Source organism: Cydia strobilella, chromosome 5 (assembly GCF_947568885.1).
Source record: "Cydia strobilella chromosome 5, ilCydStro3.1, whole genome shotgun sequence".
Taxonomy (NCBI): Eukaryota; Metazoa; Arthropoda; class Insecta; order Lepidoptera; family Tortricidae; genus Cydia; species Cydia strobilella.
Window position 1 is genome coordinate 19,180,451 of NC_086045.1, and position 14,602 is coordinate 19,195,052.

Below are 14,602 nucleotides of genomic sequence, written 5' to 3' on the forward strand. Positions count from 1 at the left end.
TCTGTGAACCGCATTAAGATTTTCACACAAAAATAGAAAAAAAACAATAACGACAATAAAGATTATGATTATAAATTTTGGGGGTTCCCCATACTTGGAACTGAAACTCAAAATTTGTACGTGTGGGGTATCTATGGATAGGTCTTCAAAAATGATATTGAGGTTTCTAATATATATTTTCTAAACCGAATAGTTTGCGCGAGAGACACTTCCAAAGAGGTAAAATGTGTGCCGCCCCCTGTAACTTCTAAAATAAGAGAATGATAAAACTGAAAAAAATATATGATGTACATTATCATGCAAACTTCCTCCGAAAATAAGTTTTAACGCGAGATCTAATAAGTAGTTTTTTTAATACGTCATAAATCGTAAACCGCAATTTACCTTTCACTCACGTTTCACATAAACAGTACATTGTTAAAATTATGTAATGTACGGAACCCTCGGTGCGCGAGTCCGACTCGCACTTGGCCGTTTTTTTTTACTAAACCGCAGCTAGATTTGTATATTAATGAGTAGTATTCCAAAAAATCACATTTTTATCGTTATATAACCATCAACGAGGATATTACGGTTACAAAACACTGATTTTATGGTTTTTACTCATTATTATTCACAACGACGGGACTTAATCGCGTAAAATAAGTTTTAAATTTACCTCCGACGTTTGACACACAACACTCACGATATTCGATTTTTCATCTTGACATATTTGTTTTCGCTTAAGCGCACTCCAGACTACGCGGCGCGAAGCCGCGAACGGGAGTGTGGAGTCGATTTAGCTGATTAGCGAACTAGACCCCACACTCGCGTTCGCGGCTTCGCGCCGCGATTCCCGCACGAGTGTGGAGGCCCCTTTACATTTACTAATGACTTGATGAGATCTTAAAACCTTTCTTTTCGATTGAAACTTCTGTTATTTTATTTCAACGGATTTTTTTGCTATAAAACCCACGATCTATAGAAAGTATTCAAGGGTTCTAAAGCTCAATCCAGTGGTTTGGCCCTCCTGACTCGTAAATGCTCAGCTCATGAATCTAGTGTTAACTGGATCGGTCATGAGGGGTGGGGGAAATAACCGAACGGGATAGTCTTATGGATCTTTCAGTAGGAGTAGCAGAGAAAGCGCTGCTATTGTTTGTCCTTGTCACAGTCTCACTTTTTTTTTTATTACCCACCTTGTAAATTTAGTATGGTATGGTAATACTATTACTTATTCTGTGGTATGGTTTATGGTGGGCTACAAATCTACTCGACCAATCATATTGTCGCATTGCGTATGTTCTGTGAGTTCTGTCCCTCACGGGCGCACGCGGTAGGCCGCTTCTATAGGATCCTACCTTCTATGACTGAAGGTCATGCAATAAAAAAAAAGTCAAGTATCATATCAAATCTGACAGCGTCAAATATTTGCGCATTTCATAGTTTAAGATTTCATTTCATAACATTTTTGTTATTTGTCAAACAAGCATACTTTTTTGTACGATTTGCCGGGTATTTTAGAAATAGTTGCTATTATTCACTTGGATTTATTAATAAATGCTGTTTCGAATAGTATTCAGTTATAAAACATGCCAACAACTCGTAAAAAAGTAATCAAAACTGTTTACAAAGATGAAAACGATAGCGAGCCCGAGGAAACGGGAGATTTTAGCGATTCGGGATCCGATGCCAAAATAACTGACGTCTCCAGCTCAGAGGACGAGGAGCAAGCCGTGTCCTCAGGAGAAGAATTTAAAGACGAAGATCCAAAAAGTAGTAAAGCAAAAAAATCAGCACCAAGAAGAAAGCCGCAATTTGCGAAAAACTTCATTAAAAAGATTCGCGATGAACCTCAGGATGGTTCGGATGAAAATGCTCCTGCCGCAAAACCATTCTCGGTAAAGGATTTAACTGACGCTGATAAACTGCTGCCTTCTTTCCTCAACCTATCAGAAAGTGGTGAGTTCACATATTTGAAGGATATCTCTTTTCTTTAAATGACTAATTAGCTTAACATTTTCAACAAAATTTTCCCCTCTAATTTGAATTTCAGAAAATGCTTTCACATTAAAATAAACGTACAATGGTCTTAACTCACATGTTGAAGTCACATTTAGTGCATCATGTTGTATACATATATACATCAGATGGTAATCTTCAGGTTTATTTTTGAGTGTAATTATGACCCTCAGATGAAAGCCAGTTGAATGGCCTTGGCCTGGGGCCTGTAGTAAATCCTAATTTTACTATTAGAGAAAATATTATTTTCTTAAATAACTTGCAATTGCATTTACTCTCATGTTTAGATCCAATCAGATATATTATGACAATCAAATCTGGATTTCCCAAATTTCAAATATGATTTCAGATAGCATTGGCCACAATTTGTGGCAGCAGTATAACCTATTAACCTAGACGACTGGTCTGGCCTAGTCGGTAGTGTAGTTGCCCTGCATATGAAGCAGATGGTCCTGGGTTCAAATCCCGGTAAGGGCATTTATTTGTGTGATGAACACAGATATTTTGAGTTGTGAATGATTCACGGTTAGTTTCACTAGACTTATATGGACTGCTATCTTCAGTCACCCATGAACAAGATTCATGTAACTGAAATCTCGGGAGCTCAAAAACAATACAAAAGGTAATTACGGTCCATATCCCGGTCAATATAAGTCTACAGATATTTTGTTTCTGAGTCATGGATATTTTCTATGTATTTATCTATAAAGTATGTATATATCATCGCTTAGTACCCATAATACAAGCTTTGCTTAGTTTCGGGCTAGGTCAACCTGTGTAAGATGTCTCCTATTAAACAAAAATACATTTAACACCTTCACTCCGGCATCGGATCTATTCAACACAATGTGGGTACGGTTACCTAATTACGATGTTAACTAATACCGTAGTGATTAACAAAGGCATATATTTATTTATAGATAGCAGTGATGATGAATCTCTCAGCAAACCATCATGTGTACCTGCCAACACCATCTTCTCATCAGCTAATGATGCAGACAGCGACCATGAAACTAAAATGGAGTATCAAGATGTGAGCATTACATGTTTAGGTATAAGATTTAAAAAATGAGTTCTGCCGAGTTTCTCGCACCATACCTTCTTAGGTCTGTGGTGTAGGTTAGAACCAGGGGTAGTTATTGACATCCCCACCTTGAGGAGGTGACATTCCTCCATTTCGTCTTCAAAAATTAGATTTGTTTTCAAAAAGGCTTTAACTGTAACTTTGTTTTCCATATTTTTGTTTAAATAGATTTGCTGCGAGTCAAAACATAACATTTTGATTTAGCGAATTTGAAAGTATGTATTTGGGTGCTCATAATTTTTATTATAATTAATGTAACTACATAATGTGGGTACCTAATGTACCTATATAGAAAGAATAATGTGTTATGTGTTACTCAGAGAAAACAAGGGAGTAAGTAATCCACTATCCTCTGAATAATCTGCCTGGCTGGTTACTAATCAAAGTCAAATTTTTTCAAGGTATGGTCCAAAAACGTACCTGACAACAGTGAGGAGGTTGCTCAAAAGACTTTCAAAGAATTGGAAATCCACAAAACAAAAGTCGAAGAGACAAAAGCTTCAATCCTCAATTACACAGCCAAGAACTCCTCTGAGGCCTTTGATGTGAAGGATCTGTTGGCTCAGGGAGAGGTTGTGCTACCCACAGGAGTAAAAAAAACTAAAAAAAAGAAGAAACAAAATGACAGTGATTCAGAAATGGAAGACTGGGAAGAGGTGAAAGGTAATATCCTATTTATTTAGACAAAAATGTTGTAGATGGCGCCATTTAAACAAGTCTAAGGCAGTTATACTCAACCTGGGCACGCGGGATGCATTAGGGCCTGCCAAGTGTTCCTGGTAATGCTACATAACCTTGCCATCTGAACGTCACTTAAACAAATTTATCTTGGGGCCCAGGGCTACAATGCAAAACTGTGTTTTCGGCACTCTTAAGAAAAAGGTTGAGTAAGTCTAAGGTATTGAAATGAACATGCAACACCATCTAGCTTTATGTTGTAGGTATAAGATAATAAATATTTGAACACATCATACAAAATACCTACTTAAATATAACAAAAGCTTTTTTGATAAGACTTTTAAAACCCTAGCGGAAACAAATCAATGGAAGAGTACTTTTGAAATACTACATGGAGTACACCAATACTCCCAAAAAAAATGATACCAAATTACTTTTGAACATGTGACAATTTTATTTTATACAAAATTTCAATACTTATAAAATCTTATTCCTAAAAACTTATTTGACAATAAAGCATTTTTTATATTTTCAGAGTCAAAAACGCTTCCAGCTTCCGGATTGCAGGTGATAGTAGACTTCCCTGATGCCGCCCACAGGAAATCTAAAAAGATAGACGTTGAGATGATGATGAAAAGAAAAATGAACAGAGTCAAAAAAGAGTATCAAGTGTACATGCACAAGGTTCATGTTCTGTGCTGGTTGGGTCATGGGAATTATGTAAGCTCAGTTTTAAATGATCAGGAAATAATGAGCGCCATATTATCGTTAGTTCCTTCAAAAGAATGCTACCCAAGTGAAAGAGTGGATGTGAAGTATGTTGAACAGATAACAAAATGGTTTAAGAACAAAATAACTTTAGTACAAGACAAGCACGAGAACAAATTCAAACCTAAAGCGCCGCCTCTTAAAGATATCTTATTGAAAGAGATTAAAAACAAGAAAGTTTCAACAAAGAAGTTCATGTTCTTTATTTTTGTCAGTATGTTAAGGGCGCTCGGCCTCCAGTGTCGAGTCATGTTCAACTTTGTGACATTGCCAATTAGACCGCCCAGTTCCGAACTTTGTTCTCTTTCTACAAAACTAAAAGATGAAAAGAAGAATGTGGAGCCTAAAACAGAAGATACAAAGAAATCAGCTCAAAAAAAAAGATGCACATCTAAAACAAAATCAAAACAGAGCATAGCACAAGTTGATGGAAACTACGACAGTGACATTATGGATGTGGATGATAATTATTATAGTGACACGAACATTATGCAAATTGATGGGAATGATGATGGTAATATTGAGACAGCAAAAGGTCGTAAAACTAGGCGAAGTAAAACGGCTTTAGCCTTGGAACTCACAGAAAAGGCGGAGGATGTTTCACCACCTAAAAGAGCAAGGAGGAGTGCCGCCAATCCTTTAAACTCTGAACCACTGAAAAGTGTATCTGAGGATAAAACTATACCAAAGAGAAGAAACAGAAAAGCCAGTGAAGATAAATCTAAGGCCCAGGAGACAAAATCAGTTGAAGTAGACTCTAATAATAAAGCTTCACCAACTTCTAAAACACTCTCTTTAAATAGACGTGGCAAAGCTATTAAAGAAACAAAAACTGAGACGAAAGAAAATCAAAATGATGTCTCAAAATCTTCACAAGAAAAATCGAGTACAAAGACAACCCTAACTTCAAAACAACCTGATCCTCCAAAAATTATTGTTACTAATGAAAATAACAAGGCAGTTAGTAGCACATTCTTTGAAAGTAATAGTAATACTGGACTGACTAAATCTACAACACGGAGCCGATCAAAAACTGCTGACTTAAAAAACGTGCAGGATTCTAAAGATTCTGTTAATAAACAAACTAAATCTAGATCAAAGAGTGCAGGCACTCCTGAAACAAGTAAATATTTCAAAGACAGTGAAAAAACACCCACTAAAACAACTAAAAGAACAAAAAAGGCAGGTAAAGATCCAGAAGATGAGCTAAGAGTGAGTCACAAGGATCTCGTACCGAAGACAAAGACATCTAAGAATGATGTGACTTCCACACTGATTGCAATCATGAAAGACAGAATGGAAGAGTCCATGAATAGTGCTAAGGTGGTTAAGAAGAAAACGAAAACTGTAAAAGGTTTGTTTGTTGTATAACTGTTTATTTAAAAATGTCAAATGTCATGTCAAAAAATCGGCATCCGCAACATCCCTGGTTTGTTTACAGAGGACCTACCGGGTAACGCGAATCCGAATTTTCGCTATTTACCTCTTTATCACTCGAATATGCAAGAGTGACAGATATGTTAGATAACTAAATTTCGAATTTCTTGTTTCGTGATAGACCCTTAGATTGTATAGTAACGCCCCTTACGCAGTTTCGCGTAATATTCCCTATTTTTAGTGTAAAATTCAAAACATTATTTTAACAGGAAAATCAAAGACAAACAGAGGCGACAGCGACTACGAACCCGAAGCAGTGAGTGGCGACGATTTCAAACCGACCAAGATCAGTCCGAAGCCAAGTACGAGTCGCAAAATAGATCGTCGAGTAGTCTCCACGGACGATGAGGCGCCCAGAGACAAGACGGATGTGTGGTGCGAAGTGTATGTTGAGGAGCTGGAACAGTGGATAGCTGTCGATGTGGTGAAGGGGCAGGTTCACTGCACAAATGAGATTTACGTAAGTTTTGCTGGGATGACAATCGTACAATCGTACATTGACAAACGCCAAATGAAAAGAAAAAACCGGCCAAGTGCGAGTAGGACTCGCACACGAACGGTTCCGTACCATTACGCGAAAAACGGCAAAAAATCACGTGTGTTGTATGGCCCCACTTAAATATTTATTTTATTCTGTTTTTAGTATTTGTTATAGCGGCAACAAAAAAAAAAATACATTGTCTGTGAAAATTTCAGCTATCTAGCTATCACGGTTCATGAGACACAGCTTGGTGACACACGGACAGCGGAGTCTTAGTAATAGGGTCCCGTTTTTACCCTTTGGGTACGGAACCCTAAAAATGGGATGACAGATGCTATGAAAAGTCATGTGACTATTTACATACATTAGTTAAGTAGGGGTTTTTCTATCAAACGATCGTCATCATGGGCTAGGCCCCTGTATGGTCTAATTTCTTCTGCCCTTTCACTTAGTCCATCTCCTATACTTTCAGAATGTCGTTTTATGAGAGTTTGACTCTTAACCTTTTGGACGCCAATGACGGATATATCGGCACCGCAGGTCCAACGCCAAAGACCGATTAAACGGTCAAAGACCACAGACCAACATAGACCTACGTGCATGTGCATAAAGTTCAATTTCAGTTTTGTCATTTCGGTGACTTGGCGTCCGAGTGACAGCTTTTGTGTTTGACACGGCGTCGAAAAGGTTAACAAAACAAGGAAAACAAAGTGGTATACACAGATTTAATATATACGCTAGATGACGCAAATACCACGATTTGTATTGAAACCAAGCGTGCCGACTTTTTCATACAAAATTTACGCATAATATAATTTTAAAATTACTCATCTGTGATAGGAAATGTTCTTGCCTTTGGGTGCTCGCAATTTTTGGGCTGTTGGAGTTAATTATCATACAACGAAGCATTTTTTAAGTTTTCACGGACTTCCGGCTGCAACAACTGACGCGCGTGGACTGTAAAGAGCGAAGATCAACCTCGACGCTTGGTCGGGGTTCAGACACGCGAAGTAGATGCATTTGTGTCTTCTATGGTATATTTATTTCTGTGTTGGTAACTTGGTATACATTCAAAATGTGATTTGACCACAGAGCCGAGCAACCCACCCCGTCAGCTACGTCGTCGGGTGGGACAACAACAACTACCTCAAAGACCTCACGCGGCGCTACGTGCCTCACTGGAACACCGTCACCCGCAAGCAACGCGCCGAGCCCGTGTGGTGGGACACTTCTACTGTCCCGTGGAAGGGACCCAGGACGGCTCGGGACAGGGAGGAGGACGAAGCTTTGGACAGGATGCAGTTAGATGCCCCGCTGCCTAAGAGTATTGCTGAGTAAGTTATGTTTGTTATCACTGGATTCAAAACTAACGATCATAGCAAGTAAACAACAGCTGAACCCGTTTGGTGGGACATCGCCATTGTCCCGTGAAGGGAGCTAGGTCGTTTCGGAACAGGGATCAGTATGCATGCAACCTCGACTTCATGTATATCCAAAAACCGGCCAAGTGCGAGTCGGACTCGCGCACGAAGGGTTCCGTACCATTACGCAAAAAACGGCACAAATCACGTTTGTTGTATGGGAGCCCTACTTAAATATTTATTTTATTCTGTTTTTAGTATTTGTTGTTACAGCGGCAACAGAAATACATCATCTGTGAAAATTTCAACTGTCTACCTATCACGGTTCATGAGATACAGCATGGTGACAGACAGACGGGCAGACAGACAGACGGACAGCGGAGTCTTACTAATAAGGTCCCGTTTTTACCCTTTGGGTACGGAACCCTACTACTGTTAAGCCCATTTTTGTGTAAAAAAAATATTTTTTTTTTTCATTTTCAATATGTTTGCAGATACAAAAACCATCCCCTGTACGCGTTAAAGCGGCACCTGCTGAAGTACGAGGCGCTGTATCCGGCGGACGCGGCCACGCTGGGGTTCGTGCGCGGCGAGGCGGTGCACCCGCGCGCCTGCGTGCACGTGTGCCGCTCCCGGGACACCTGGCTCAAGGAGGCCAAGGTGGTGAGGTTGGGGGAAAAGCCGTATAAAGTCGTCAAAGCACGCCCCAAGTGGGACAAGGTGGGTTATACAGGCACAGGGCAAGGCTCGGAACTGGGGAATGCAAACCGGTTTTTAATTGTATGTAAAAACCGGTTAATTACCGGTTATTCACAGAAATCTCATACAAATATAAAAACCGGTTTGCATTCCCTACTCGGAACCGGTTTTTTCTTCATACAAAAATACCGGTATTATTACGTTCTTTGGTTTATTATTTCATTTTAAACTATCTAATAAAAACGAAGTTGTTACCTAAATACATGATGCATTCTCCTTGCGTCGTATTCCTCAGTATTGAGGGTCGTGACTCCCTTTTGTATCACTTTCTCTCTTACGATCTACCTACGTAAGAGCATGAAATAATTATAAATACTGGGCTCTTTCGGGGTTTTGAAAAGAAAAACCGGTTCCGAGTAGGGAATGCAAACCGGTTTCAGGATATCAGGTATCAGGATACAGGGTGGATTTTCTTATTGGGTTAGTAAGAGCAGCTACCAAATCCTGAGTTGCTACGCGAAAACGGTCTTAGAAGACCTTCCCTCGATTTCAAATTAATGAAGATTGGCGTTTACAGATTTTGGATAAAACATACAGAATGCGAGAAAAAGGTCATTTTTGACAAAAAAAATTTTTTAAGCCAATCGGTCCCATTACTATCCAGGATCAAAAGCTTGGCTTGGTATGGACCCAAAAAAAATTAACAACTAGAAAAGCTACAAATCGAGATTTTTTCCCATACAATTTGTATGAAAATGAAGATTTATTTTTCACATGCTATTTTGTATGCCATTCGATTCCATTCCTATCCAGTATCAATAGTTTCCTAGGGGTTTTTTTTTTACATTTTTCCTTACATTTACTATGGAGGAAAAGTGAAATTTTATTCACATTTTTCTATCTCGCCTGTATATTGTTGTCGTCTGTATATTGGTTTAAACTAAATAAGGACTCTTAACACGACAAGTCTCGTACACTGACCCGCCTGTCCCTATTTCTATCGCACGCGCATAATTATATTGTTGTACCGCTCGCGCAGTGTCGACGACCGCCAGCATCATGAGCGGCACAGCAATATAATTTATACTATTTTCTCTCGACGTTTCCAGCTATCCAACAAGCTGATAACGGACAAGCCGCTGGAAATATTCGGGCCGTGGCAGGTTCAAGAGTACGAGCCGCCCGTGGCCGAGAACGGCGTCGTGCCGCGCAACGCCTACGGCAACGTCGAGCTCTTCAAGGCCTGCATGTTGCCTAAAGGCACCGTACATGTCAAACGTGAGTACATATATCAAATTAAATCAACACATTTGACGACCGGTCTGGCCTAGTGGGTAGTGACCCTGCCTGTGAAGCCGATGGTCCTGGGTTCGAATCCCGGTAAGGGCATTTATTTGTGTGATGAGCACAGATATTTGTTTCTGAGTCATGGATGTTTTCTATGTATTTAAGTATTTATATATTATATTATATATATCGTTGTCTGAGTACCCATAACACAAGCCTCCTTGGGCTTACCGTGGGACAGTCAATCTGTATAAGAATGTCCTATAATATATTCTTTTTTATTTTATTTACATAATTTAGCATAATTTGGCCAAGCGCCTAATACACGCAATGGGTGACCGGAAGGCTGGAGCATACCTCGCCCAACGCATCGGCGTTGCCGTTCAGCGCGGCAACGCCGCCAGCCTTCTGGGCACCCTTCCGGACGGCACAGACCTGGGGCCAATTTTTTATTTGTAGGACTTTTTATGTAGTTTTAGTTTAGTTTATCTCATCTCATGAACCGTGATAGCTAGACAGTTGAAATTTTCACAGATGATGGATTTCTGTTGCCGCTATAACAACAAATTTAGTTTAAACATAATAATATAAATATTTAAATGGGGCTCCCATACAACAAACGAACGAAGGTTAACTGGAAGAGATCCCTCAAAGGGATAAGTTCGCCTTTGTACATCTTATTATTTGTACCATGTAATTTTTAATATGTATATTTGTACAATAAAGAGTTTACTACTACTACTACTACTACTACTACTACTACTACAAACGTGATTTTTTTACTGTTTTTTCCCTAATGGTACGTAACCCTTCGTGCGCGAGTCCGACTCGCACTTGGTCGGTTTTTTTTTTCTATTTAAGTACAGAATTAACTTTTTAATTTCAGTACCGGGCCTGAACAAAGTGGCCAAGAAGCTGAACATAGACTGCGCCCCGGCCATGACGGGTTTCGACTTCAACGGCGGCTGGTCGCACCCGGTGTACGACGGCTTCGTCGTGTGCCAGGAGTTCGAGGAGGTCGTCACGCAGGCCTGGCTCGAGGTATCGCTCACTTCTTGAACCATCCTACAGTAGTCTGCGACAACGGCGGCTAGTCGCACCCGGTGTACAATGGTTCCGTCGTGTGCCAGGAGTTTGAGAAGCTGCTGCGCAAAATTGAACCCTATGAGTTTGCAATAACGTTTAATATTGTGCCAATTCGTGTCATAATCGCACTTAGTAACACCCCTGCGCTCAGACAACGAATTGCGCAGTGGAAATGCGTCACGTAATGCCTAATTGTAATCTGTAAATGAGTAAATCTTTAGTACTTTTAAATATTAATTTAAAAAAATCCGTGGCCACTAGATTTTTTGGTGGCCGGAAAAGAAAGCAAATTCCCAACCTATCGTACATGTATTTTACACAACCTATATATATTTTTTATCACAGTAAAACAATGCTTTGGTTGTTATAAAGGCTTAAAATAATTAGTATCAATTGTTTCACATATTTCAATAAGTTGTCAATTATGAAATAAAACTATGAAAACGGATTATATCGCGTACCGTTGACCACGAACGCTGTAAAGGGTTCGAAACGTCGGGATGTATTATAAATTCAATATACGCGATATAATCCGTTTCCATAGTTTTATTTCATGAGTAACTATCGCGGTAGCCGAAGACAATATTAAGTTGTCAATTGTTTCACATATTTCAATAAACATTTAGTGTTTTAAACTTATTTTCTTTTTAGTGATGTACCCGGGACCATAGTGCTATAACATATAATCCTTGTAAGGGCATTTATGTGTGTGCCCAGATATAATTTGTTCCTAATTTATAGGATGTCTTATATGTATTTAAGTTTTTATCTATATCTATCTATTATACCATAGAGTAACTTATACTAGAGCGGTACTGTCATAGTAAATTTTGTAACCCCAGTAAATTCACTGCCATCTGTCGACACACTTTAAAACTAAAAATGAAGATTTATAAAAATACGATAAAATGTATTTAAATATAGATAAATGATTTTTTTATTTGCATTAATTATTTTTTTGATTTTGACCCATGTTCTTTCACTGATATGCGTTAATTATAAATAACAAACGAAACCGTCAACGCCATCTATACGACTGTAGGCCAAAACTAGTAGCGCCCTCTGAACGAGAATCAAATTTTCTTGATTTTCGAGGCACGTTTTTTCCTTAGACTGTATCTATCTATTACGGAGTTATATCTATCTTTGATTATACTTATATAACGTCGTTATAAGCTTAATTGAGCTTCTTGGTCCAATGTGTATTTGCGTCTCGCATTTTGCTTTTAATGAGAGAGTGAGACGCAATGGCATTGGACCAAAAAATTGTACAGGTGGAATAGCATCCTTGGGTTGGTCGATTTGTGTAAGATTTGTAACATAATGTAACATAATTGTGTAACATAATATTTATTTTTTTAATTTACATTTTTAATTACAGGATCAAGAAGAGATGGTGAGGCGCGAAAAAGAAAAAACCGAAGCAAGAGTCTATGGCAACTGGAAACGGCTGATCAAGGGTCTCATGATCAGAGAGCGGCTCAAACTAAAGTACGGGTTCCAGGAACCCAGCACTTCGGACAAGGCTAAGAATTCTAAAGGGCCAAGATTTGTGATGAAGAAAAAGAAGTAAGGTTCAATACTGAATACTTACTGCAGATGGCGCCACAATCGGTGTATAGACATCAGGACATATAGTTCGGCAAGAGTCACTTGTCATGCAGAGAGAATCATACTGTATTTTTCTTATGCTAGTATTATAACCCAAAAAAGGATGAGTATAGTTATATTACACTGATTTAAACTTTCACTATTTTTACTCATTGTCATTCACAACGGCGGGACTTAATCGCGTAAAGTAAGTTTTAAATTTACCTCCGACGTTTCGAGGACGGCGTTGTCCCCGTGGTCGAGGTGGGTTTTAAAACTTATTTTACGCAATTAAGCCCCGCCGTTGTGTATAGTAATATTATTCTACTGTTTCTAACAAAAGTGGTGGGCCTGGCCGTGTTTTTTAAATTTTATTTCATTTTATAATCTCTACATGAGAAAAGCATGCATTAGTATAGTGGAGGTTTAACCCCATGTTAATGTTAAACTTACGATTATGTTTAGTTTGTAAATACTTTATACTGGAGAATGAAGATGTTTAACGTAAAAATCTTAAAATTGACATTGATTTGGCAATAGTTTACAATGGGAAATATCATGATAATTTATTGGAAAAAAGTGTCAATTCAGTGCCATCCATATTAAATCTTATATGTAATGAATTCGAGGACGTTAGGTGTATGAAAAATACTTTTATTACATGTAACATACATATTTGCTTACTTGAAAATAATATAAGATTTTTTCTTCGAATTAATTTCCCATCCATTAAGGTTCGGTTGTCCTTTTCACCCTGTAGATATTCTTGCTGTGATTACATTATTCTATAGAATCCCGCTCGAAATAAAAAGCTAAGTTGTGAAAAGTAATATGCTGTATGTTTAGTTAGATAAGTGGAGAGTGAATATACTGTGTACAAAACTATAGTCTGGCAAACCAATGAGGTCATAAACCCCTATGATATATGTGTCGCTTAACTTCAAACTCGGTTAAATCCATTCGACCGTCTCAGCAAATATGTACCCTATTGCTAGGAAATGCAAACCGGTTTTTAATAGTATAAAAACCGGTTAATAACCGGTTATTGACCGAATTTTCATACAAAAACCGGTTTGCATTCCCTACCTATTACCTTTTCTTAATACCAAAATCGCATAATCTGACAGATGGATTTACCGGATTTACCCGAGTTGAAGTTAAGCGATAATGGTTCCAACCAAAAATGTTCCAATTTACTTTGAACCAAACAAAATTGTGTGGTCTATGGTTTCTGTTTCTTTGGATTTCGCACATCTAAAAACGTGTTATTTTAACGATTTCAGCGACATGTGCGTTAAGCTTTACGCGTTTATTCAGTCCTCATTTTGTCAGTAGAGGAGGCGCGAATTAAAAAAAAATGGCGCGCATTGTTGAACTAAAATTATTTATCTTTTTTACTAACACAATGGTTTGCCAAACTATAATAACATTGTTAACCGTTCTCAAGGTGTCACGGATACTACTACTAGGTTAGCATGTCAGCGCAAAAACGATGCGTATGATGCTCATTCCGAGATATTATATCAGTGAAATCTTACCGCCTATACACTTTAATTATGCTCATTAAGTATGTACTAACTTTCTAAAATAGTTATTAGTTGGTATAGTTACGAGTAAAGGTAAGGTCACTCTTTTGTTAATTTTATTATTTGTTATATCATTATATGTTTTTTCTACGGGTATTATTTGATTTTTAGTAATGCTAGTGTAAAATTAATTGTTTTTTAAGGTTCATTTGTTGTAATTTAAATATTGAAATGCTTGCAATTGATTACGTTATGCATGCTTTTTATTTTTAACATTCATGTAATGATAATTATTACTTTTAATTAAAAGTAATAATTTTACATAGTTTGTTTCTTTTATTAAGTATGACACCAATACATAATATATAATATTCCCACTTTTTCATAAATATAGTGTCGGATTTACGTTATATCTACGGATATGAAACAAACCACAACTCCACTGCTGGACAAAGGCCTATCCCAAGGATCTCCACAACGAACGGTCATTCGCTGCCCTCAACCAACGGTTTCCCGCGACTTTAACCAGATCGTCTGTCCATCTCATCGGTTTTATACAATATAGACAATAGTTATTTGTGCAACAAGAGAGGAAAGTTGGTTT

The 14,602-nt window shown here is 38.1% G+C and overlaps 1 protein-coding gene across 2 annotated transcripts; it reads left to right on the forward strand.

Moving 5' to 3' along the window:
- Positions 1 to 1,436: 1,436 nt before the first annotated feature.
- Positions 1,437 to 14,292, forward strand: LOC134741493 (DNA repair protein complementing XP-C cells homolog). Of its 2 annotated transcripts, none has more exons than XM_063674285.1 (10): positions 1,437 to 1,941; positions 2,922 to 3,034; positions 3,487 to 3,748; positions 4,299 to 5,878; positions 6,150 to 6,428; positions 7,542 to 7,783; positions 8,305 to 8,530; positions 9,619 to 9,787; positions 10,683 to 10,837; positions 12,264 to 14,292. In XM_063674285.1, the coding sequence occupies exons 1-10, from the start codon at positions 1,572 to 1,574 to the stop codon at positions 12,453 to 12,455; spliced, it is 3,588 nt and encodes a 1,195-aa protein (XP_063530355.1). In that variant the 5' UTR covers positions 1,437 to 1,571; the 3' UTR covers positions 12,456 to 14,292. The 2 variants fall into 2 exon arrangements, with proteins under 2 accessions (XP_063530355.1, XP_063530357.1); XM_063674287.1 differs by having other exon boundaries at positions 4,299 to 5,885; positions 6,178 to 6,428; positions 12,264 to 14,291.
- Positions 14,293 to 14,602: the final 310 nt, after the last annotated feature.